Source organism: Oncorhynchus keta, unplaced genomic scaffold (genome assembly GCF_023373465.1).
Source record: "Oncorhynchus keta strain PuntledgeMale-10-30-2019 unplaced genomic scaffold, Oket_V2 Un_scaffold_938_pilon_pilon, whole genome shotgun sequence".
In the NCBI taxonomy this organism is placed as follows: Eukaryota; Metazoa; Chordata; class Actinopteri; order Salmoniformes; family Salmonidae; genus Oncorhynchus; species Oncorhynchus keta.
Window position 1 is genome coordinate 159,422 of NW_026291017.1, and position 26,198 is coordinate 185,619.

At 45.7% G+C, this 26,198-nt stretch overlaps 1 protein-coding gene across 4 annotated transcripts; it reads left to right on the forward strand.

Annotated features, from left to right (window-relative positions):
* Positions 1 to 478: 478 nt before the first annotated feature.
* LOC118363886 (probable ubiquitin carboxyl-terminal hydrolase FAF-X) lies at positions 479 to 25,488 on the forward strand. Of its 4 annotated transcripts, none has more exons than XM_052517689.1 (42): positions 479 to 699; positions 4,016 to 4,273; positions 4,451 to 4,688; positions 4,797 to 4,909; positions 4,997 to 5,215; positions 5,349 to 5,464; positions 5,546 to 5,797; positions 6,157 to 6,295; positions 6,538 to 6,690; positions 6,905 to 7,216; positions 7,404 to 7,540; positions 7,677 to 7,901; positions 8,028 to 8,141; positions 8,337 to 8,565; positions 8,770 to 9,077; positions 9,210 to 9,450; positions 9,626 to 9,775; positions 9,857 to 9,977; positions 10,154 to 10,284; positions 10,390 to 10,668; positions 12,273 to 12,398; positions 12,508 to 12,666; positions 12,770 to 12,936; positions 13,216 to 13,324; positions 13,551 to 13,697; positions 13,837 to 13,983; positions 14,111 to 14,318; positions 15,139 to 15,359; positions 15,619 to 15,815; positions 15,964 to 16,137; positions 17,032 to 17,173; positions 17,314 to 17,517; positions 17,692 to 18,138; positions 18,285 to 18,553; positions 18,701 to 18,926; positions 21,419 to 21,548; positions 21,642 to 21,827; positions 22,059 to 22,279; positions 22,360 to 22,605; positions 22,798 to 23,019; positions 23,124 to 23,225; positions 23,302 to 25,488. In XM_052517689.1, exons 2-42 carry the CDS (start codon positions 4,175 to 4,177, stop codon positions 23,458 to 23,460), a joined length of 7,785 nt encoding a protein of 2,594 aa, XP_052373649.1. In that variant the 5' UTR covers positions 479 to 699; positions 4,016 to 4,174; the 3' UTR covers positions 23,461 to 25,488. The 4 variants fall into 4 exon arrangements, with proteins under 4 accessions (XP_052373649.1, XP_052373651.1, XP_052373648.1 ...); XM_052517691.1 differs by having other exon boundaries at positions 22,798 to 23,010; XM_052517688.1 differs by having other exon boundaries at positions 480 to 699; positions 23,299 to 25,488.
* Positions 25,489 to 26,198: the final 710 nt, after the last annotated feature.

A 26,198-nucleotide genomic window follows, 5' to 3' on the forward strand; every position in this document is an offset into this window, starting at 1 on the left:
TTTGTGCTCGGTAATTAGGTGATTCACAAGAAAGGTTTTACTTGTGATTGTTCTAACATTTAAAAGTGCCATATTTTTTTATTTTATTTATTTAACTAGGCAAGTCAGTTAAGAACAAATTCCTATTTTCAATGACGGCCTAGGAACAGTGGGTTAACTGCCTGTTCAGGGGCAGAACGACAGATTGTGGGAAAAGTCAAGGGGTGTGAATACTTTCTGAAGGCACCTTTTTGACAAACTAAATGTGAAGTGAACGATCACTTTAATTGTAAAATGTTACCTTAATGGGCTTGTTCGACATTGGCGCTGACAGTGCAGGCGACTACAGACTGACTGATCTACAAGGAACTTTACATCGTAAATAACTGATCATTATTATTTGTAGATCAGTCAGCAAATCACAATTTACCCATGATACATGACGGTTTTGATCCTCTCGAACACGGCCTCCGTCAGCTGCGCTTACCACGGACTGGCTGGGAAAACTGTGCTAGACTACAGTAGAGGGGGGTTGATGGTGACGCAGGAAAAACACCCAAGTGCAGACAAAAAAATAAGCAAGGAAGAGAGATCATATTAGCAGATCTGGATGCATGTATGAAAATAGTATGTAACACACGTTGACACTTAGCGGAACCCAGAATAGAAAGATTCATAGACAGGACAAGTCAACTCAAGGAAGTTGCATCAAATTTTGGGGTAAGTAACATTGGGAAGCTAGCAACAATGGTGCTAACTGGCTAGAATAGCTAGATAACGACATATCTGAGTAATCATTAACAATGAAACGTTATAGCGGTCTAGTTACAAGGTGTAATGTTACACATATGCTTTTCATTGGATAAAGAGGCGAGAGTAATAGCAAGCAAGGTGCCTGACATCGGCAGAATGAATGCTGAAATGCCGGTTTGTTTCTGTATGTAACGTTGGCTAGTTAAGTTAGCTGTTATTTTTGGCTGTGGCAAAATGGCTGACGTTTCCCATACCAACCTGTTAATTGTTTGGATTTTGAAATATAACGGTTTCCACATAGCTAGTTCAAGGTCAGTCTCAACCAGACAAGATGTTGGCTAACTTCTTGGACTAGTGGTATTGACAGATATGGGCTGGTGTTTGATCAACAACCTACCAATGCACACAGACTGTTGATTGTTGTGGCAGCGCCATTAGCTAACGTTAACTAGCATGTTAGCGCTACTACCGATGTTGAGTAAGTTGAAGGCCCTTGCAATGCTTGTCAGTAGCTAGCTAACTAACGTTATGCATTAGTTATCGTCCAGACTCCTGTTGCATGAAGTTATTTTTCACATCAATTAACCGTGTTCCAGGTAGTGTTTGCAGGATGGTTATTTTCGCATTGTTTGAAATATTTGGCTAATGCTTTTTAATCTAGCAAGTGTAGTTAGCTACGTTAGTTGGCTGATGCTGGCTAGGTAGCGGTCTCATATCTAAAATACATCATACAATGTGACATTAACACTTATTTTGAGATTGAGTTTGCTGTAATTAAATCAAGTTTTCCTTATACTCCAGTCCCAAAATTACTTGATTTAATTAGTTAGCTGCACAATGTTACTCAATGACGTGTCCTCACAGAAAGAGGTTCTGGTGAGGATAGCGGATCGTGTTAAGAATGATCAGCAAGCCTAGGACCAAGTACATTTTTATTCACACACATCATGCAAGCAACCTTGTCATTTGTCGTTACATAATGTTTTCCTTTGTGCCAAGCTCCTTGTCAACCAACGGCTGTCACAAGAAATGTCTTTACAGTTTGATGCAGACACATGTCTCCAAAACGGAAACTGAAGGTGTAGCCAAGGGTAGTCTTGAAAACCCGACTGTAGTTGCCTCTGCCTAGTGTCGGTTTTTGAGACTAGATCTAATGCCAGACCCTACCTTGGCTATTGACAAATAATTGATTTTAGTTATTTGCAAGCAAGGCATTTTCAATATGTCATTGTTGACGATTTTAGGCCTGGTAATATGCTTACTTTGTGCATTTCCGGATACAAATGACTTCGTTCCACCTAAAAGGTTTGCGTTTCCTCGGTCCTGACCTAGCTATGCTCCACTTCAAGTTTTACTCAAGTCAGCAAAACTAAGCCTTGACCATGATGACCTGAATACTTGCCGTAAACACACTGCCATGGCAGCTGTACCAGGTGTAATTACTATACTTTCAGTAAGCTGAAAACCAGTGTTTCTCAACCCCCCCAGAAGTTTTCACATTTTAGTTTTAACCCTAAACGTGCACCACTGATTCAGTTATTAAACTAATCATGAAGCCTATGACTAATTAAATCAGGTGTGCCGGTTTATGGTTAGAACACAAATGTGGAACGTTTTGGGGTGCTGAGGAATATATGCCATTTAGCAGAGGGTTGGGGAAACCCTGGTTTATGGCCCGGTCAGGTGCTTTCTCAAGACTCAAGGTTTCTTTTCATCTGATTGGTTCCTCAACTGTTCTTGCCCCTTGGGTCATTGATTCCGATTGGCTTGTTAACTTCCATTCACATTGTAGCTGTCAGCTGTAGCCTACTCCTGTCGGCTTGCCTGATGATGCTTGAGGTAGAGGTCGGCCCAAACCACAGATCTAGGATCAGATTCCCCTTCCCTAATACTAACCTCTTCCATTAGATGGAAGCGGATACATCTGAAGATGGGAAACTGAAGACAGCCAATAATAAACCTGTAAACTGAGCCCAGAGGATCGTAACTCAGCTGGAGACTGTCTTAATGTGTCTCAAGACTTCCAGTGTCTCACAACTAGACACACAGACCTTTCCTACCCAGAAACCCTAGCCCCTAATCTTAATGTTACCTCATAGGCACTTGAGTGGATTGAAGGAGCCTCAGCCTAACAACAGGTTTAGGGCCTATCTCTTCCATCCTGACTCATAGTGATTTAAGATGTTTTGCTTTGTCACTCTGCTGTTGTGTAAGGTCAATATTCTATACAGACTCACTTATGTTATAGTGCAGTGTTTCTCAACTCCAGACCAGTACCCCCCAACATCACACATTTTCCTTATACGCCTGGACAAAATCCCCTGATTCCACTCATTGAGGGCTTGATGATTAGTTGATTCAGGTGTGCTTGTCTGGGGCTCCAACAAAAATGTGTGCTGTTGGGGCTACTGGAGGACTGGAGTTATGAAACACTGTTACAGTACTGGGACACATTGTTGGACTACCACAACTTTATGTCAGTGGCACTGGCAGCCAAGCATAGATGGCCTGATTTCAATCCAATATACTATTATTAATCATTTTGGGCAATTATTAAGAATACATTGTTTGTCAGTAAGCGCACAATGGCTTGTTCTCCTTGTTCAATTGTTCTTGTTTAGTTATTGTATTGGGCTTGGCTAATATAGCCAGGTGTTATCTTGAAACCTCAATATCCCATGCATGTCTTGCTGTAGTGAGATGTGAGTAACCTAGGAGCTGCAGTTTGTTAGGGTAGGGTCATGCTCTGTGTGACCAATCAACAGTTTGTCAGTAGCTGTATACTGTCTTGCACAGTCTAGATATCTCTGAACCAGTTCGACAGAGACTATTAATAGGCCAGGGTGGCGTATGGTTGATAGTCCTGTGCTGTCTGCAGCACAGCTAAACTGGAAATAGGAGAGGTGATGGCAGTGTGGGGCGGGGGGTTCTGTCTGTCGGTATTAGGGCTAGGGTGTGTGTGTCTGTATGTCATAATTCCACCCCGTTGTCAAGCATGCGTATTAGCATTTTAATGTCTAGACCCAGATAGTGGCAGAGTGAGAGTCATTTGAATTGGTCTCGCTTAGTTGTCTTGCAAACATACTGTGGAATCATGGCCTTTGGATGCACCTGTGTTGTTTCTCAGCTATTTTTACACCTCAACAGTGGTCTGAAGTTGACCATGTGATGTTCACTAGATTCTACACAGATTAGCTGAAATGCAAATGCCTCAGTCCCAAATGCATGTGAAAAATGGGGCATCAACCATTCTAAATCTCTCTCCCCTGTCTCTGTCCTACAGGTTCTGCGATGGTCTCTGCAACCCTCCCTGAGCCTCAGCAGCCGGAGCGTTCCCTCTCAGCCGGCCTCTGGTTCTCCTTTCCTACCCAGGCAGTGATTCCCCTCCAGGCCAGGGCCTCCTAAAGCGGACAAGACTGCCAAGATCTGCCCCGTGTCGATCATGACGGTCACCACCCGTGGCTCCCCCGTGGGGGGCAATGATAGCCAGGGCCAGGCACCCGCTGATTCTCCGAGCCAGCCCCCACCCACACAGGCCCAGGTGAGTGTCGGGGTGATGTCTGTCTATGGATAGTTCCTCAATTATCAGTGAATAAGGTTACCCGCATATCACCTGTATGTCTGCGTGAAGTTGACTGACTAATATGGAGCGATCTGCAATGCCATATGCTTTCGTACTTACTTACTTTTAATATTAATGTGTGTGTGCGCGTTGCAGACGGTGTCCCCAAACCCGTCGACCACGGAGCCGTCTCCTGTGAGCCCACCGGCGGCGGAGGAGGAGCAGGGTCAAGGAGACTCTGTCCCTGCTCTGGAGGAGGAGGAGCCTGCCTTCCCTCACACTGACCTGGCCAAGCTGGACGACATGATCAACAGGCCCCGATGGGTAGTCCCAGTCCTGCCAAAGGGGGAATTAGAAGTTCTACTTGAAGCTGCTATAGACTTATGTAAAAAAGGTGTGTCCGTCATCGTATACAATATACATCCATATAGGACATCTTTTTCATTTGTCATCTATTGATCTCTCTTTGTTTTCTGCCTTTAATTGTTGTCTCTTTCTGCAGGGCTTGATGTGAAATGTGAGGCGTGCCAGAGGTTTTTCAGGGACGGCCTGACCATCTCCTTCACTAAGATCCTCACAGACGAGGCTGTCAGCGGGTGGAAGTTTGAGATCCATGTAAGGGCCTTGTGTGTGTGTGTATATGTGTGCGCACACACTAGCACTTCCTGTTTGAACTACAGCTGATTGTCCTTCCTTCCACAGAGGTGTATCATCACCAACACACACCGGCTGGTGGAGCTGTGTGTGACCAAGCTTCCTCAGGACTGGTTCCCCTTACTGGAGCTACTGGCCACAGCCACCAACCCCCACTGCAAGTTCCACATCTACAACGGCACGCGGCCCTCTGAGACCATCCCCGCCGGGGCCACGCTGGCCGACGACGAGCTCTTCGCCCGCCCACCTGACCCTCGCTCACCCAAGGTAGGCCCCAACTCACCCTCACTCACTCAGGATTCCTCGCTTGATACACTATATCCAAGTTTTCAGCATGAATAAAGCTGTCGTCAGTGATTAGCCGTTCATTGTTTTCTCTCCATCTCTCCCTCTCTCTCAGGGCTGGTTGGTGGACCTGATTAATAAGTTTGGCACGCTGAACGGGTTTCAGACTCTACACGACCGCTTCATGAGCGGGCAGGCACTCAACGTACAGATCATCGCTGCCCTCATCAAGTATGTTTGCGCAGATGGACCAATGTAAGGGACTTGTAAGGGACGTGTGCGTGTCCTAACCCGTGTATGTCTTCCCTCCAGGCCGTTCGGCCAGTGCTATGAGTTCCTGACCTTGCACACAGTGAAGAAGTACTTCCTGCCAGTGATCGAGATGGTTCCTCAGTTCCTGGAGAATCTGACGGACGAGGAGCTGAAGAAGGAGGCCAAGAACGAGGCCAAGAACGATGCCCTGTCCATGATCATCAAGTCCCTGAAGAACCTGGCCTCCAGGGTGCCTGGTCAGGAGGAGACCGTCAAGAACTTGGAGATATTTAGGTTGAAAATGATCCTTAGGTGAGATTCCTTCAGTTGTTTTCTTTTTAGGTTGTTATTGTATATAATTAAAATTTACATTGGGGTTTGAGCACCTCGTGTGATGAGTGTTTTGGACAGTCAACTGCTGTTTTATTATTAGGGGAAAACTCCACCCAAAAACTGTTTTGATATTTCTTTCATTAGTCCATTGTTGACATGCAAAACATTTTTCAAGATGTGTAACTTTCAAAATACAGCTGGTATTTTTCTGACATGTAAAACATTTTGGGACTCTGTCAACAATGGACTAATGAAATAAATACCAAAAGATAGCTTTTGGGTGGAATTTTCCTTTTCGATAAGATGGTTATGCTTTTAATTTGTTGATTGGTCCCCAGGTTATTGCAGATTTCCTCGTTCAACGGCAAGATGAACGCTCTGAATGAGGTCAACAAGGTAATCTCCAGCGTGTCCTACTATACGCATCGGCATGGCAACCCCGAGGAGGAGGAGTGGCTGACGGCAGAACGCATGGCGGTGAGTCACCACAGTTACTCCTTATGAATGATAATGGACTGGATTTGTATAGAGCTTTTAAATTGCTCATCAGAGTTTAATAGTCAATTCCAGTTCAATTCCTGTCAGTGGAATTGGACATGGAATTTCTCAACAGGAATGCTAATTTATTTGTATTTATTTAACCAGGTAGGCAAGTTGAGAACAAGTTCTCATTTACACCTGCTATGCCTGATGTTTGTCTTCCTCTCCCTTTCTCTCAGGAGTGGATCCAGCAGAACCACATCCTGTCCATCGTGCTGAGGGACAGCCTCCACCAGCCTCAGTACGTAGAGAAACTAGAGAAGATACTCCGCTTCGTCATCAAGGAGAAAGCCCTAACCATGCAGGACCTGGACAACATCTGGGCAGCGCAGGTACTGAATTAAACGTGTCATGGGAAAATGGGTCTCAGCAATATGGGGATTTGAATGTACTTCCTATTCATTGAACCTATACAGGTTATTCTCATTTGTGAAAAATATATATTTTGCAAGAGAGACCTTTTCCTTTATAAAAAAGGAATGCGTAGGGGAAGGGGTTGTTTTTAGAACCATGCCTAAGTGTCTTCTGTGTCTGTTTCTATGTCAGGCTGGTAAGCACGAAGCCATAGTGAAGAACGTCCATGACCTTCTGGCCAAACTGGCCTGGGACTTCTCTCCAGAGCAGCTCGACCATCTCTTTGATTGCTTCAAGGAGAGTTGGACGAATGCGAGTAAGAAGCAGCGTGAGAAGCTGCTGGAGCTGATCCGTCGTCTGGCGGAGGACGATAAGGATGGAGTGATGGCCCACAAGGTGCTCAACCTGCTGTGGAACCTGGCTCACAGTGACGACGTCCCCGTGGACATAATGGACCAGGCCCTCAGCGCACACATCAAGATACTGGACTACAGCTGCTCTCAGGTAAAACTACTGCTACTGCTACTGGGTTGTAATAGGCACCGAACGAAAGAAAACAGACGGAAACTGGGACGTTCTTCCTGAACTTGTCAAATGAGAATCTCTTGTTTTTTGTTTTCTGTTGCATAATGTTTTGCTACGATGGTCCCTAATGACTAGGACCCTGCTCTGTGCTTCTGTGTTCCAACAGGACAGAGACACCCAGAAGATCCAGTGGATAGACCGCTTCATCGAGGAGCTGCGCACCAACGACAAGTGGGTCATACCAGCCCTGAAGCAGATCAGAGAGATCTGCAGCCTGTTTGGGGAAGCTCCTCAGAACCTCAGGTAATGAAAGACTCTCTCCACCTCCCTGTCTCTCTCCCTTTCTCTCTCGCTCTCGTCTCATCTCTTTTTCCCATTGAGTCAAAGCTTGTGATGAAATATTACATTTCTCTCCTTCCCTTTCCTCTTCCCCATACAGTCAGACCCAGAGGAGTCCTCATGTGTTCTATCGTCATGACCTGATCAACCAGCTGCAGCACAACCATGCCCTGGTCACTCTGGTGGCTGAGAACCTGTCTGCCTACATGGAGACCATGAGACCGTTCTCCAAAGCTGAACACGCAGACTTTGACCCTCAGACGGTCAGAGTGGGAAGTCGCTACAGTCATGTTCAGGAGGTCCAGGAGAGGCTCAACTTCCTGAGGTAAGGCAGGCGGCTGCCTCCAGGCATTTTCTGGGCGGCGGGGCATTTCTCAGTCTGTGGGAATGAAAGTGGCCTTTCTGAGTCCTCTGTTAGTGTCTAACTGCTTTGAACCATCTTGTTCTCCAGGTTCCTGTTGAAGGACGGACAGTTGTGGCTATGTGCTCCTCAGGCCAAGCAGATCTGGAGGTGTCTGGCTGAGAGCGCTGTCTTCCTGTGTGACCGGGAGGCGTGCTTCAAATGGTACGTACACATTTGTTTAGACCAGCCTTTGATGTATATTAAATATGATTTACCTTTTTAATTATTCCAGGTTAGTTCAACTCAAATGTTATTGGTAGCACTTCACTTAAAGCATGCTGGGATCATACTTTATCATTTGTTATACGCAAGTATGAGCCTTTTATACTGTCTTTATACTGTCTTTTCCAACTCTAGGTACTCTAAGCTAATGGGAGATGAGCCAGACCTGGACCCGGACATCAACAAGGACTTCTTTGAGAACAATGTTCTGCAGCTGGACCCGTCCCTGCTCACGGAGAACGGCATGAAGTGCTTCGAGAGGTTCTTCAAGGCTGTCAACTGCCGCGAGGGCAAACTGGTGGCCAAACGCAGGGCCTACATGATGGATGACCTGGAGCTCATAGGACTGGACTACCTCTGGAAGGTGAGTCTTAAACAGCTTATCAATGTTCTAAAGCTTTCTGAACATACTGTAAAACCTGGAGCTCAAAGGACTGGACTACCTTGGGAGGCATTTGAGTTAAAACTCCTCTTATCGCTGTTAAAAGCTTTTATAGACACCAGTCTGGTTCGTGGATTAACCCTGGAGGAGGATAGTGCACAAAACCGCTTTGTATTGTTCTACCAGGTGGTGATCCAGGGTACTGATGACATCGCCAGCCGAGCCATCGACCTGCTGAAGGAGATCTACACCAACCTGGGGCCCAAGCTGCAGGTCAACCAGGTGGAGATCCACGAGGACTTCATCCAGTTGTGTTTTGACCGTCTGAAGGCGTCGTATGACACGCTTTGTGTCCTGGACGGGGACAAGGACAGCATCAACTGTGCCCGGCAGGAGGCCATCCGCATGGTTCGCGTGCTCACCGTGCTCAAGGAGTACATCAACGAGTGTGACAGCGACTACCACGAGGAGAGGTCCATACTGCCCATGTCCAGGTAGGAGAGAGAAACACAGACTCACACCAACACACACTTGTGAAAGCGAGGTCTAACTAAGTTTGTCAGAGTCTCAGCGCCAATATTTTGACTGACCAATCCCTCTTTCATTCTCCCCTTTCTCTCTCTCAGGGCGTTCCGGGGGAAGCACATCACGTTGATCGTTCGTTTCCCTAACCAGGGTCGTCAGGTGGATGACCTGGACATCTGGTCTCACACCAATGACACCATCGGCTCGGTGCGCCGCGGCATCCTCACACGCATCAAGGCCAACGCCACGCACACCAAGATAGAGCTCTTCATTGGCGGGGAGGTTGTCGACCCAGCGGATGACAGGAAGCTGATTGGACAGCTCAACCTCAAGGACAAAGCAGTGAGCTAGTCATTTCGTAATCAATGGCCCATGCACTGGTTTTGAATTAGGGCTTAGTTCCGATGTGTTTAAATACAATTTTACTCTCTCCTGGAATCACTAATCTACTTGGATTAGATGATGAAAGCACAGTGTATCTGTTAGCGTTTGGTTCAAATCGGTGTTTTGTGTGTAGTTGATCACAGCCAAGCTGACCCAGGTGAGTGCCACCGTGCCCTCCAGTCCTGACAGCTCCTCGGACTCCTCCACCGGCTCACCCAGTAACCATGGCAACCACTTCAGCGAAGGGCCCAACCCAGAGGTGGAGAGCTGCCTGCCTGGAGTGGTAAGACACACACACACCTTTCCTCACGTTTGAAATGTCAAATGTGTCATCTTCTCTTGAGTAACGTCTTGCTCTCTGTAGATCATGTCTCTCCACCTGCGCTACATCTCGTTCCTGTGGCAGGTAGCAGACCTGGGTTGTACTCTCAACATGCCTCTGCTGCGAGATGGAGCCAGGCTCCTCATGAAGCTTATGCCTCCAGGTACACTGTCTTTCTCTCTCACGCTCTCATTCTTTCTCATTATAGCTTGCTGTCCTTCTGTGGCCCCAAAACAGCATCTCTCATCCTTCCTCTGCGTCTCTCTTTCTCTCTCTCTCTTATTGTGGTTTGAAATGATTTGTCCTGACTGACTGATGTTCTGGTTGAGCTGTGTGTAGACAACAGTACCGTGGAGAACCTGCGCGCTATCTGTCTGGATCATGCCAAGCTGGGAGAGAACAGCCTGAGCCCCACACTGGACTCCCGCTTCTTTGGCCCCTCGCCCTCACAAGTCCTCTACCTCACTGAGGTTGGTAACACACACCACTGTGTGTGTGGTGGTTTACGTGATTGATTCATTACCCCTTACACTCTTCACATCCTCCTGCCACGTTTGATTGGATTGATTCCCCAGGTTGTGTATGCGTTGCTGATGCCGGCCAGCAGCACCCTCGGCGAGGACGCCAGCGACTTCCAGTACAACTTCCTGAAGAGCGGCGGCCTCCCACTCGTACTGAGTATGCTCACCAGGAACAACTTCCTGCCGTCGGCCGACATGGAGACGCGGCGGGGGGCGTACCTCAATGCCCTGAAGATCGCCAAGCTGCTGCTGACCGCCGTGGGGTTCGGACACGTCAAAGCTGTGGCCGAGGCCTGCCAGCCCGTAGTGGAGGGGACCAGCCCTGCATCGCCGGTAAATAGCGCTTTTGTATTGCCGTTATATTACCTCTGTAAATACGGGGAAAACCTTGTATTACTCCAGCTTAGACGAGTGCAGAACAATGAGGGTAGCAGGACTAGAGGTCGACCGATTAATCGGAATGGCCGATTTAATTAGGGCCGAAGTTTATGAAAACTTGAAATATTTTGGGCCGGTATTTTATACCTATATTTAACTAGGCAAGTCAGTTAAGAACACATTCCTGGGAACGGTGGGTTAACTGCCTTGTTCAGGGGCAGAACGACAGATTTTCACCGTGTCAGCTCGGGGGAGCCAATCTTGCAACCTTACAGTTAACTAGTCCAACGCTCTAACCACCTGCCTCTCATTGCACTCCACGAGGAGCCTGCCTGTTACGCGAATGCAGTAGAAGCCAAGGTAAGTTGCGAGCTAGCATTAAACTTATCTTAGAAAAAACAATCAATCAATCATAATCACTAGTTATAACTACACATGGTTGATGATATTACTAGTTTATCTAGCGTGTCCTGCGTTGCATATAATCGATGCAGCGCTGGGGGATTAATTTAAAAAAGCGCATTTGCGAAAGAAGCACAATCGTTGGACGACTGTACCTAGCCATAAACACCAATGCCTTTCTTAAAATCAATACACAGAAGTATATATTTTTAAACCTGCATATTTAGCTAAAAGAAATCCAGGTTAGCAGGCAATATTAAATTGTCACTTCTCTTGCGTTCATTGCACGCAGAGTCAGGGTATAGGCAACAGTTTGGGCCGCCTGGCTCATTGCGAACTAATTTCCCAGAATTTTACATAATTCTGACATAACATTGAAGGTTGTGCAAGGTAACAGGAATATTTAGACTGATGGATGCCACCCGTTAGATAAAATACCGAACGGTTCCGTATTTCATTGAAATAATACACGTTTTGTTTTCGAAATGATATTTTCCGTATACGACCATATTAATGACCAAAGGCTCGTATTTCTGTGTGTTATGTTATAATTAAGTCTATGATTTGATAGAGCAGTCTGACTGAGCGATGGCAGGCAGCAGCAGGCTCGTAAGCATTCATTCAAACAGCACTTTCGTGCGTTTTGCCAGCAGCTCTTCCCAAGCACAGCGCTGTTTGACTTCAAGCCTATCAGCCTAATGGCTGGTGTAACTGATGTGAAATGCCTAGCTAGTTAGCGGGGTGCGCGCTAATAGCGTTTCAAACGTCACTCGCTCTGAGACTTGGAGTAGTTATTACACTTTGTTTTTGCATTATTTAAACCAAATTGAACATGTTTCATTATTTATTTGAGGCTAAATTGATTTTTATTGATGTATTAAGTTAAAATAAGTGTTCATTCAGTATTGTTGTAATTGTCATTACTACAACAACAACAAAAAAGTCTGATTAATCGGTATCTGCTTTTTTGTGTTCCCCCAATAATCGGCATCGCCGTTGAAAAATCATAATTGGTCGACCTCTAAGCAGGACCCTTGTTACCAGACCCTGAATGGACAGACCATGATCACCTCAACGTACCTTCATTGTGTATTTGAATGAGCTTGAATATGACTGGTGCTCTCAATCCACTGTCTTTTGATTTTGTTCCTCTCCAGATCAACCAGGCGACCCACGACCAGGCCCTGGTCCTCCAGAGTGCTCTACAGAATATCCCGAACCCCGCCTCTGAGTGCATGCTCCGCAACGTGGCCATACGACTGGCCCAACAGATCTCTGACGAGGTGAGACGGCGCGTCTATTGAGATGAGTGCTTACACATGCGTTCAACCGGGTAACAACGGCAAGTCAAAAAGAGAACGACCGTAAACGTCTGCTCACTTTTTTTGGCAGTCTCTGCCCCCGAACGCCCAGAACTTCTTCCAAGCATCCAAGTACATCCCAGACCTCTGTGTGATCCGGGCGGTGCAGAAGATCGTGTGGGCTTCAGGCTGTGGCACGGTACAGCTGGTCTTCAGCTCTAATGAAGAGATCAGTCAGATCTATGAGAAGGTAAAACCCTTTCTAAACTGAGATGGTGTGTGCTTGGTTCTTACGGTGTGTTTCTGTGTCTTCTATAAACTCACAGCGGTGTGTGTGTTCATCACCTCTACAGACGAACGCGGGTAAGGAGCCGGACGGGGAGGATGAGATGGTGTGCTGTGAGGCACTGGAGATCATGACCCTGTGTTTTGCCCTGCTGCCCACCGCTCTGGACACTCTCAGTAAGGAGAAGGCCTGGCAGACTTACATCATAGACCTGCTACTGCACTGCCACAGCAAGTATGTCTGCATCTGGCTGTTAATCTATGTCTGTGTTGTGGATCTGTTCATTCAGGGCATTTCCTGGACACAGACTAATCCTGGACTGAAAAGCATTTTCAATGGATTCTCCATTGAGTTTAGTATAGGACTAGGCTTAATCTGTGTCGGGAAAACCGCCTCTTGGTGTTTAAACTTAATCTCACAAAAACAAGCCGATATAAAACTGTCATCAGACTATGTTAAAAGCACCTTTTGACAGAGAAATCAACCTGTTGTCATCTTCCTTTCTGTCTCCAGGTCAGTTCGTCAGATGGCTCAGGAACAGTTCTTCCTCATGGCCACTAGGTGCTGTATGGGACACAGACCCCTCCTCTTCTTCATCACCCTCCTCTTCACCGTCTTAGGGGTGCGTATCCTTCCATCTCCCATCTCTTCCCTCTCCCCTACTGACACAATAGTTATTCTTCAGCTCTGGTTAGAAGTTGCCCTTAAGGACAGACCTCGGATCAGTTTACCATCTCTCAATCCCAGCCTTCATAATTAGAAGAGGAAATGTAACTCACTGAAACTCTTCACCCCACTCCATTGGGACCCCTTGTTGTTGTAACACGTATCCTTCCTCTCTCCTCCAGAGCACGGCAAAGGAGAGGGCGAAGCACGCAGGGGACTACTTTACGCTGCTGAGGCACCTGCTGAACTACGCCTACAACAGCAACATCAACCTGCCCAACGCTGAGGCGCTGCTCAACAATGAGATCGACTGGCTCAAGAAGATCAGGGTATTGGACAAGAAGTCTTATTATTTTTAGAAAATGAAATGCAGTTTAATATGGTGTAGTTTAGAGAAGGTCTTAGATGGGCTTTCATATCTCTCATAAATATTACCGCTAAATGGCAGTTTGATGTTTTTACCGTTAGGATGAGGTGAAGCGGACAGGAGAGACGGGGGTGGAGGAGACTATTCTAGAAGGTCACCTGGGGGTCACCAAGGAGCTGCTGGCCTTCCAGACACCAGAGAAGAAGTACTACATTGGCTGTGAGAAGGGCGGGGCCAACCTCATAAAGGTGGGTCATTGTGTTGTTTATGAAATCCAATATGTTTGCCAAATAGTTCACTCAATATAGTCACAGGACAAGCCACCATAAAATGATGCTTTGTCCATTCTGTTAATTCACCCCACTCTTTCTCCAGGAGTTGATAGATGACTTCATCTTCCCGGCGTCTAACGTGTACCTGCAGTACGTGAAGAGTGGGGAGTTCCCAACGGAGCAGGCCATCCCTGTCTGTAGCAGCCCCGCCTCCATCAACGCCGGCTTCGAGTTGCTGGTGGCTCTGCCGGTCGGCTGTGTCCGGAACCTCAAGCAGATTGTTGATACACTCACTGACATGTACTACCTAGGTACACCAACTATACACATTCAATGATATGTACTACCTAGGTACACCAACTATACACTCACAGATATGTACTACCTAGGTACACCAACTATACACTCACAGATATGTACTACCTAGGTACAACAACTATACACTCACAGATATGTACTACCTAGGTACAACAACTATACACTCACAGATATGTACTACCTAGGTACAACAACTATACACTCACAGATATGTACTACCTAGGTACAACAACTATACACTCACAGATATGTACTACCTAGGTACAACAACTATACACTCACAGATATGTACTACCTAGGTACAACAACTATACACTCACAGATATGTACTACCTAGGTACACCAACTATACACATTCAATGATATGTACTACCTAGGTACAACAACTATACACTCACAGATATGTACTACCTAGGTACAACAACTATACACTCACAGATATGTACTACCTAGGTACAACAACTATACACTCACAGATATGTACTACCTAGGTACAACAACTATACACTCACAGATATGTACTACCTAGGTACAACAACTATACACTCACAGATATGTACTACCTAGGTACAACAACTATACACTCACAGATATGTACTACCTAGGTACAACAACTATACACTCACGGATATGTACTACATAGTTACTTAATCTGAAATTCCCAATTATTATTTATCTCACACATTCCTCTCTATACTGGTAAATTGTACCTCTCCTCAATGAATTCTAAATGTTTTTCTGATATTCATTGTTGCGTTGATCATATATGTGTAATGGATAAACGTTAAACAACTTTCTCTCCCTGTCTCTCAGGTTGTGAGGCTCTGACGGAGTGGGAATACCTCCCCCCAGTGGGGCCGCGGCCCACCAAAGGCTTTGTGGGGCTGAAGAATGCAGGGGCCACCTGCTACATGAACTCTGTCATCCAGCAGCTCTACATGATCCCGCCCATCCGTAACGGTGTCCTGGCCGTGGAGGGCACCGGCACCGACGTGGACGATGAACTGTCCGGGGACGAGAAGCAGGAGAACGAGGTGACCTGACTGACTGGGAATCATTCAAAACTGTATTCACTCTTCAGATTTAATCATTGCAAAATGACTCGCTTAAAGCTACAATCTGAGATGCTTTTTATGGCAGCCCCAACCCTTGGTATAGAGCGAAGGGACTAGGGAAATGAAATCCCTCTGAAGTTCATATTACCGAGTGTTTATGGATGTTGTGTAGAAGAACCAAGATGTACAATTTGAACTTAAATCATCCATCCAGTGTATTGTTACTTTCCCTCCTCAGACTAATGCAGACGGAACGGCGCGGGATGAGGTGTTCGCCTACCAACACCAGTTTGACGACAAGCCCTCGCTGAGTAAGTCGGAGGACAGGAAGGAGTACAACATTGGGGTGCTACGCCACCTACAGGTCATCTTTGGTCACCTGGCCTCCTCCCGACTGCAGTACTACGTACCCCGAGGCTTCTGGAAACAGTTCAGGTGAGCTAACGATAGCAGGTTGAGGTAAAACAATGAATTGTCAAGGAATGTAGTGGTATACAGATTACAAGCTGTTTATTTTCAAACCAATTTCACACAAACGGTCTTGGAAGACTAAGAGCTATCTCTATCGATCTCTCTCCTGTAGGTTATGGGGTGAGCCGGTGAATCTGCGAGAGCAGCACGATGCCCTGGAGTTCTTCAACTCTTTAGTGGACAGTCTGGATGAGGCTCTGAAGGCCATGGGCCACTCCTCCATGCTCAGCAAGGTGCTGGGAGGTTCCTTTGCCGACCAGAAAATCTGCCGTGACTGCCCCCACAGGTGAGTGATTTTCATCCACTTACTAACACAGGTGGAACCAAATGAACGACCACTCATCCTCCAGATTTTTATTATGTGAATATTCTAAAACCTGCATAAAGAAAATATGTGCATTTTCCCACCAGTGTGGTATTTCCACCAAATGGACATAAAAATATAAAAAATGAGCGCGTGATGACATAGTGCACACAAAATGTACTTTTTCGCATAACTTCTCGTGTATCGAATAAAAATCTGAAGTGCAATGTGTTTCTATTGGATTTTCCACTCAACCAGTAGTTTTGTCACAAGAACTGTTGTGTTAAGTAGACAATGTGCCTACTCTGGTCTTAACGTGTGCGCTCTAGCTAACAGCTCTGAGTCAGTGTGGGTCGGCTAGTCTACATGATGACATTCTTCTGGATTTTTTTTATTTGTCAAACAGCAGTCATGTATTTATCGTCTTGTCACCAGAATAAGACCCATGATATTTATTGGAAAGGAGCGTCAAGCTCTTCACCTTTAATCTGTAGCCTAAATAAACAGCATGGTTTCCTGAACCGTAGTGGGAGGACCCATACCGTGTCATCGCATGACTTCAAGTCTACTTCCATATGATGATTATTATAGAAATGTTTGTGCATAAAAGCGTTTCCACCGCCATTTCTCGCATAATACATTTTTAACAAAGATCCCACCATGTTAAACGAACAAATTATCTGTGTCGCCTTTTATAAAATTGTACTGAAACTAGCTGTCGTGATCATAAAAAAAAAGTGTGTATATATAAGGTATGACTACTCTCAGAAATGTGGATGGAAATGTGGTTAGTGACACAAAATGGCACCACATAGTTCTCAGTTATCACAGGCCTGAAAAATAATAAGTGAAACTGTTCCACCATCTTGTTCCCAGGTATGAGTGTGAGGAGTCATTCACCACGTTGAACGTGGACATCAGGAACCACCAGAACCTGCTGGACTCTATGGAGCAGTACGTCAAAGGAGACTTGCTGGAGGGAGCCAACGCATACCACTGTGAGAAGTGTAACAAGAAGGTACCTCACTCTTCTCCTGTCCTTCATCATTCCTGTTGAGTACTCAGTCCTTTGTTTTCATTCCATTGCAAAATAGCAGTGTCGATATGGATAGATACTTTAGGATGACATTTCTTACTGTTTTGTTTTATCCATTACAGGTGGACACAGTGAAGCGTCTGCTGATAAAGAAGCTTCCTCCAGTGTTGGCCATCCAGCTGAAAAGGTTTGACTACGACTGGGAGAGGGAGTGTGCCATCAAGTTCAACGACTACTTTGAGTTCCCCAGGGAGCTGGACATGGAGCCCTACACTGTGGCCGGGGTGGCAAAGCTGGAGGGAGATGACGGCAACCCGGAGAGCCAGGTAGATTACTTTTATATCAAATTTGATTTGTGTATTAGAGCTCTATAAATGTTTCACAAAGTTCTAAACAGAAACCATGAAAGAGTAGACAGAAGCAGCATTGGCAAGGAAACTCATCATTAGTCCAAACATTGTCTGTACTCAGTCACTCCTCCCTCCTCCTTTCCCTCTCAGATGATCATGCAGAACGAACCATCAGAACCCGACCCACCAGGCTGCAGTTCTAAGTACCGCCTGGTGGGGGTGCTGGTGCATTCGGGCCAGGCCAGCGGCGGCCACTACTACTCCTATATCAGCCAGCGAGACGGTGGCACCGGCGGTAGCGCCGACAGCGGGCAGAAGGAGCGCTGGTACAAGTTTGACGACGGTGACGTGACGGAGTGCAAGATGGACGACGACGAGGAGATGAAGAGCCAGTGCTTCGGGGGGGAGTACATGGGAGAGGTATTTGACCACATGATGAAGAAGATGTCCTACAGGAGGCAGAAGAGATGGTGGAACGCCTACATCCTGTTCTATGAGAGGATGGATGCGGCAGGGGGAGGGGCCGCAGTGGAGGCAGACGGAGAGCTGGCCAGGTGCATCTCAGAGCTGACTGTGTCTCCCACTACACCACGACAGGTAGGGATCAGGACTGTGTGTGTGTGTGATAGTGTGTATTTGTTTGTGATAAAGTGCAGAGGCGAGAATCTGTGGGCGTGAATGAGTCTGTTTGTGTGTATAATGACGTAATGCTCATAACCGTACTAATGAATTCCCCCTCCCAGGTGACGATGCCGGGGGCCATTGAATGCAGTGTGAGGAAGCAGAACGTCCAGTTCATGCACAGCCGTATGCAGTACAGCTTGGAGTACTTCCAGTTCGTCAAGAAGCTGCTGACCTGCAACAGCGTCTACCTCAACCCTCCCCCGGGTCAGGACCACCTGCTGCCGGAGGCAGAGGAGATAGCCATGATCAGCATCCAGCTAGCAGCTAGGTTCCTCTTCAGCACTGGGTTTCACACCAAGAAAGTAGTCCGGGGGCCCGCCGGTGACTGGTGAGTGGGTTGTCTGTGAGAGGGAGAAAGTGTGTGCTTTCTTTATATTGTAAGACAGCCTTGTAAACTCTCTTTCCCTCGTCTCTCTCCTTTTCCCTCTTTCTGTCTACTCTCCTCCCTCCCCCACCTTCTCTCCCTCTCTCTCAGGTATGACGCCCTGTGCATCCTGCTGCGCCACAGTAAGAACGTCCGCTGCTGGTTTGCCCACAACGTTCTGTTTGCGTATCCCACGCGCTTCTCTGAGTACCTGCTGGAGTGTCCCAGTGCCGAGGTCCGGGGGGCCTTCGCCAAACTCATCGTCTTCATCGCCCACTTCTCCCTGGCAGACGGGCCATGCCCCGCCCCCGCCAGCTCCCCTGACGGGTCCACACAGGTACGGTGGGAGTAAAGGGGGAGTGAGAGATGGAGGGAAAGAGTAGAGAAGGTGTGTGCGGTGTGATGTAATACTAATTACCATACTTGGTATTCACATCTCAAAAAATATAAATGAACTTACCACAATCAATTTCAATAGAAAGTTCGCAAAAAAATGATTCTGCAACCATGTAGAGGTAAATACTTGTCTATTTATGGAAAAATCACATTGATTAACTCTTTGGTCCTATCACAGTTTACTTACTTACTAATGGCACTGCCTACTCCAGATGACTCGTTTAAAAAAATCATATGAGCAAATCATATTTAATTTCATTTGGAATGCTAAGCCAGACAAAATTTAAACGTACCTATTTATATAATGAATATCACTTTGGGGGGCTAAAATGATTTAAATATTAACACTTTAAACCTCTCACTAAAAGCTTCACTTATGTATAAGTTATACTTAAACCCAAAATGGTTCTCCAGTAGATTAAGGCTCATCCTTTGTTAAATTGATACAGATTACAAATTTTCATTTTTTATAAATTGAAAATTAAATTTTGTTTAAAGTATTGCCCTTTGTTAAACAAGCCATTAGAGGTCGACCGATTAATCGGAATGGCCGTTCAAGTTTTCATAACAATCGGAAATTGGTATTTTTTGTTAAAAAAAAAATTATTTAACTAGGCAAGTCAGTTAAGAACACGTTCTTATTTTCAATGACGGCCTAGGAACGGTGGGTTAACGGCCTCGTTCAGGGGCAGAACGACAGATTTTCACCGTGTCAGCTCGGGGAATCCAATCTTGCAACCTTACAGTTAACTAGTCCAACACAATATGACCTGCCTCTCTCTCGTTGCACTCCACAAGGAGACTTGCCTGTTACGCGAATGCAGTAAGCCAAGATAAGTTGCTAGCTAGCATTACATTTATCTTATAAAAAACAATCAATCATAATCACTAGTTAACTGCACATGGTTGATGATATTACAAGATATTATCTGGCGTGTCCTGCGTTGCATATGTATCTGACTGAGCATACAAGCATACAAGTATCTAAGTATCTTACTGAGCGGTGGTAGGCAGAAGCAGACGCGTAAACATTCATTCAAACAGCACTTTCGTGCGTTTTGCCAGCAGCTCTTCGTTGTGCGTCAAGCATTGCGCTGTTTATGACTTCAAGCCTATCAACTCCCGAGATGAGGCTGGTGTAACCGAAGTGAAATGGCTAGCTAGTTAACGAGCGCTAATAGCATTTCAAACTTCACTCGCTCTGTGCCTTCTAGTAGTTGTTCCCCTTGCTCTGCATGGGTAACGCTGCTTCGAGGGTGGCTGTTGTGTTGCTGGTTCGAGCCCAGGGAGGAGCAAGGAGAGGGACGGAAACTATACTGTTACACTGGCAATACTAAAGTGCCTATAAGAACATCCAATAGTCAAAGGTTAATGAAATACAAATCTTATAGAGGGAAATAGTCCTATAATAACTACAACCTAAAACTTCTTACCTGGGAATATTGAAGACTCATGTTAAAAGGAACTACCAGCTTTCATATGTTCTGAGCAAGGAACTGAAACGTTAGCTTTCTTACATAGCACATATTGCACTTTTACTTTCTTCTCCAACACTTTGTTTTTGCATTATTTAAACCAAATTGAACATGTTTCATTATTTATTTGAGGCTAAATAGATTTTATTGATGTATTATATTAAGTTAAAATAAGTGTTCATTCAGTATTGTTGTAATTGTCATTATTACAAATATATATTTTTGTTGTATAAATCGGCCGATTTATCGGTATCGGCCTTTTTGGTCCTCCAATAATCGGTATCGGCGTTGAAAAATCATAATCGTTCGACCTCTAAGCCATACAAAGCTGGTTACAATTTCAGTTTTATCCTCCAGAAAAGATAGAACAAACGTTATGGTTAAACAAATATTCTGATTATTTAAAAAATTAAATAATAATCTTTATGGAAAAAATGAATTGTTTAAAAATGGTGTTATATTTATTAATGATATTATGATTAGAAACAGAACACTTATTGTTTTTACATTTAAATGTATATACAATTCTTGCCACCATCAGAATGCTATATATATGGGGCATACAACAATCTCAGCTCTGTAGATTTTGCTGCGAAGAGATAATTTATTCTGGTTTTGCCCCAATGTAGCTCACAATCTGTGGATACTATACATTTTAGAAAGGTTAAAAAACGTATGTAAAACAGCACAATTCAAAAATATATGGCACATGGAAACCAAACGAGGATGGTCTAGGGTGATAGGTGGGATGGGCTGAGAGTGACTGAGGGGCGGGATTGAAGGGTTTATGGTTGGTAATGTATCGTTATGTAACTGCTTTATATAAAAGTCCCATGGATGCTAAGTGTATGTACATATATGTAGCAGAAAAGCTGTAAAAAAATATATATATTTGTCCGACAGGGGGTGCATGGGTAAATTTAAAAAATGACCTGTAACCTTTGACCTCCTGCATCAGGGCTGTGATAACCTGAGTCTGAGTGATCACCTGTTGAGGGCTGTGTTGAACCTGCTTAGGAGAGAGGTGTCAGAGCACGGCCGACACCTGCAGCAGTTCTTCAACCTCTTCGTCATGTACGCCAACCTGGGTAAGACGACGTGCGTGTGCAGGAGAAACGCTGTTGGTTTGTTTCTTGCTGGAATAAAACATGTTTTTTCTTCCTCCCTCCCTCTCCCCCCAGGTCTGGCAGAGAAGACCCAGTTGTTGAAGCTGAGTGTCCCTGCTACCTTCATGCTGGTGGCTCTAGACGAGGGGCCTGGCCCTCCCATAAAGTACCAGTATGCAGAACTGACCAAGCTCTACGCTGTGGTCTCCCAGCTACTGCGCTGCTGTGACGTCTCCACACGCATGCAGTCCTCCATCAATGGTATGTTTCACTCTCTCTGTCACCGCCTTGTGGTTGCTGTCTCTTCTGCTCTCCTTTCTTTCTCTCTCGTTCTCTTTATCTGTGTTTCATTCATTCTCTAATGGTTCCAATCTCTCTCTCGGGTTCACTGTCTTGTCATTTTCTCTCTCTCCTGTTTCTTTACTCTTATTTGCGTTCTTAGAATAAAGCGAAGTGTGCAAATAGATATAAATGTATCTCACTGTCCTCTAGGCAACCCGTCCCTGGCCAACCCGTATGGAGACACCAACCTGACCACCCCCATCATGCCCCTGCAACAGCTGGTGTCAGAGATCCTCTTCGTTAGGACCAGCTATGTGAAGAAGATCATCGAGGACTGCAGCAACTCTGAGGAGACGGTCAAGCTGCTGCGCTTCAGCTGCTGGGAAAACCCCCAGTTCTCCTCTACCGTGCTGTCTGAGCTGCTCTGGCAGGTAAGGGGTTAACACGGATGACTCTCACTCACACATAGCGTTTTTGTTTCCCTCACCCGTCTACCTGTCTCGACCCCTAGGTGGCGTACTCCTACACATATGAGCTGAGGCCTTACCTGGACCTGCTGCTGCAGATACTGCTGATAGAGGACTCCTGGCAGACCCACAGGATCCACAACGTGCTGAAGGGTATACCAGATGACAGGGACGGCCTGTTTGACACCATTCAGCGCTCTAAGAACCACTACCAGAAACGGGCCTACCAGTGTATCAAGTGCATGGTGGCTCTGTTCAGCAACTGTACTGTGGCCTACCAGATACTACAGGTAAACATGACAATAGTAGACTAGATATGGTAGTCACCTCTCGCTCCTTCCTCTCTGCCTACCAGATCAGTAATTTTCGAATGGTGTTTCAAGTATGTGTACAGTATGTTTGTGTCTGGATATCTTGAATGGTGTATCAGGAATAGAACTGTGTTAACATTAGAACTGCCTCTCTCTCTGTTGTGCTCCCAGAGTAACGGGGACCTGAAGCGTAAGTGGACGTGGGCGGTGGAGTGGCTGGGGGACGAGCTGGAGAGGAGGCCCTATACAGGGAACCCCCAGTACACCTACAACAACTGGTCTCCCCCCGTCCAGAGCAACGAGACCTCCAATGGGTACTTCCTGGAGCGCTCACATTCCGCACGAATGACCCTGGCCAAGGCCTGTGAACTTTGCCCCGAGGAGGTACGGAAGGTGTGTGCGCGTGGGATGGGTGTTTGCATGTTTTGTCGGTGTGTGTGTGTGGTAATGTAACAGAGCTCTCCTTGACTGATTCCATTGTCTGTATTTTCTTTCAGGAGCCAGATGATCAGGAGGCAACAGAAGATCACGACTCCTCCCCTCCCGAGGACACAGCGCTGTACCCCCATAACCCTGCTCCTGCCACGCAGTTTCAGCAGGTAGCACACACACACACACACACACTGTGTGGCACTGCTCCAGAATTTACAGAATTTCCATGTCTCTCTGCAGCAGAACAACCACCCCCACGCCCAGCCCTATACGGGTCCGGCTGCCCAGCACATGAACACGCCCCAGCGGCCCCCACAGAGAGCACAGGAGAGCTGGGAGAGCACCACAGAGGAGGTGGGGCCCGTGGCGCCCCCACCCGCTGTCCAGACGACAAAAGAGTAACAACATGACACGAGGGCAACCAACCCCTTTAACCTGCAACTCACCTCCCCAAATCTCTTTGCACACTATCACTCAATACCTTCAAGACACCCAGTTTATTGATCGGCTGATCAAACAGTCGATTTAAGACTAGACCCAGGCCGGAGCGCTCTCTTCTCTCCAGGAGGAACAGCGTCCTTTGTCACCCTTGACTCCTGCCCTCTGGATCGGGCCAATTAAGCTCTTCAAGTGTCTGTTTCCATCGTAGAATTGGAATTCTATGATGTCTAGAACTTTGAGTGGGAAGAATCTCGACCTTCTCTTTCTCTCTGCCCCATAGAGACACGTCACTGCTGACAGAGAAAAAAAGCATACTCCTGTCTGCAGGGTTGTGTGTACCGTGTTTTTGAGAAACTGAGATGAAAGACAATGATGTGTGTACAGGAAGTGAAACAGAATGGTGATGGGAAGGTGTACATAGTTGGTTAATGTTTTGGAATCGTTAAAACCCTCCTTCCCTCGACCTCCCTCCCAACCTACAGCAATGATGCAGCAAGGCTGTCCTGGATTGGCCCCGAGTATGTGACTTCAAAACTGAAAAGGAAGACCAATGTCAAATCAAATGGGGAAAATAATAAGCGTTGCTATTGTTTTCTCTGCTTTGTAGTGCATGGAGGTGAGGTTTGGCCTGTCACTGGCTGACCGGGTCTTGGTTGATGCAGTTCCACCAGTATACTATAGTAGGTTTCAAACGCCTCTCGCAGTGAGGACATGTTGAATAGAGAATTAAAACCGGTATCACCCCGTGTGCACCAGTTGACAATGGCAGGGCAGGTGAAGGCTTGTTTGATCTCTGCTCACTTGAAGTGAAAAGAACTCTCTGCTTCTTGGTTTTCTTACCTTTTTCCCCTTCCACATTTTGTCCTACTTGAACACAGCTACAGTCTTACAAATGTCTGTCTGTTGAGAATAACATATGAAGCATTCTAAAGCAGGGTCATGATCTACAGTAACTGCTGGTAAACAAGCTAACTGACTCGCCCAGCGTTTCTGATTGTTCTGATAGGATTCTATCTGCAACGAAAGTAGATGGCTGTGTTTCAGTTGGTAACATGAATGTGTGGTTTGTTGTCATTTCTTTTTTGTTTTACTGGGAGAATTGTCTGAAACGAGCAAAATCCCTGCAAAAAAAGAAGCCCTTGATATGAAGAATCGTAGGCTATTTTATTTCAATTTCCTAGATGTTGTTTTTGCTGATTTGAAAGGAAGTAGAAAGTAATTGAAGAGGAACTTTTTGGTCCAATTCTTTTTTCTTTAAAAAAAACAACAACACTTTGTTAATAATTGTTTTGAGTTCCATCTGGCCTGAACTGTTTCTGCTAACAATAGTTTTGGCCATGGTGTGATTTTGAATTTTGGAGCTACAGTTCACAGTTGTTGGTTTTGTCTGTACAGCAGTGTGCCCACTACCAAGAATACATGGAAAATGCCATCTTTACATTGTAGTGGTTTCATATTTCATCTATGGTACATTGTAAATACCCAATGCACGCAAAAAAAAAATCATCAGGACATACAACGTGACAGTGACGAAACAATATCTAGTTGAGGGAATTTGCCAACAGTAAATGGCATTGCCCCAAGGGACTGGGTTGAAACTGCAATGGATTAGACACAAAATGTCTGCTAAAACTGTGGCCTTTACAGACGAGCAGTGGAGGAGCAAAGTGAGGAGGGAACGCCCCCCTCCCCCTCCCCAAACAAAAAGCCTCCTGAACCTCCTGAGAGGACAAGACTGTGGATGGTTCTAGATTAGAACCTAATGGGGGGGGTGGTTCGAATGCTGTATGGACTGATGTCATCCTTCCAGGCCCTGCCCTAAAGCACTACAGGTCATGTCTCCTCTCACATCTTCCATAATATTTTTTAGACTGCAAGGTCTTAGTTTTTTTTGTTTATTTTGGCATCTTCTTTGTGTAAGGTGTTATTTCAGGATCAGAACTGCCTTCTTATTTTGTTTGAATAATTATAGTTTTTGTTGTTGTGAAACATGCATGGATGGTTATTACCCCCCCAAAAAAAAAAAAAATCTGCCTTGGAGCACTCTACAAACACACCACACTGTAAAATTATACTTTAAGAAAAAGACAAATAAATGGTCTTTTGAATTATTATGCCCTGTATGCAAGGAGGAACCTGCATATATATATATATATTTTTTTTTTTCACCTGTCATTTATTTTTTAGATTGGCATGGATAAAGGGGAGGAGTCAAGGGAGAGGAAATTACTTTCTATTTTTTATGCCCCCTTTTAAACTTGTACTTGTCAATCTAACGAACCAAACAGACAAGGGTTACAACACAGCTTATAAACCCCACTTTGAGCAGACACTCTGAAGGAATGAGCCGGTCTGCCACAGTAGGCTTCCAGCCACTGATCCACAGTCAGCCAACTTTACCCCAGCCCTATCCTCCTTCTGAAGGTGAAAACTGACACTAGATCTGCTTTTGAAGCAATAATGTCTGGCATCTTCTCTCAGGAGGCACTGTTTATTCCAGCTCATTCTCACCCACAGGAGGAATGTCAAGGGGAGAATCTCAATTGCTTACACCTTGCTTCCTTTCTCCCCACCGCCTCCTCAAAAGTCATTGGACGAGAAAGCCAGAGGTCCCTCTCCTTTGACCTTCTCCTCCAATGGGTTTTGAGGAAGCGAGGAGTTGCAATTGAGATTCTCCCAAGGACTGTTAGAAAGGCAAA

What these genes read in the sequence shown, in the direction of transcription:
- LOC118363886 (XM_052517688.1), top strand. Translation starts at nt 4,175, where the DNA reads ATGACGGTCACCACCCGTGGCTCCCCCGTGGGGGGCAATGATAGCCAG. An exon ending in CTACTGCACTGCCACAGCAA is followed by an intron (nt 12,937 to 13,215) that starts GTATGTCTGCAT and finishes TTCTGTCTCCAG; the next exon opens with GTCAGTTCGTCAGATGGCTC. An exon ending in GCGGGGCCAACCTCATAAAG is followed by an intron (nt 13,984 to 14,110) that starts GTGGGTCATTGT and finishes CTCTTTCTCCAG; the next exon opens with GAGTTGATAGATGACTTCAT.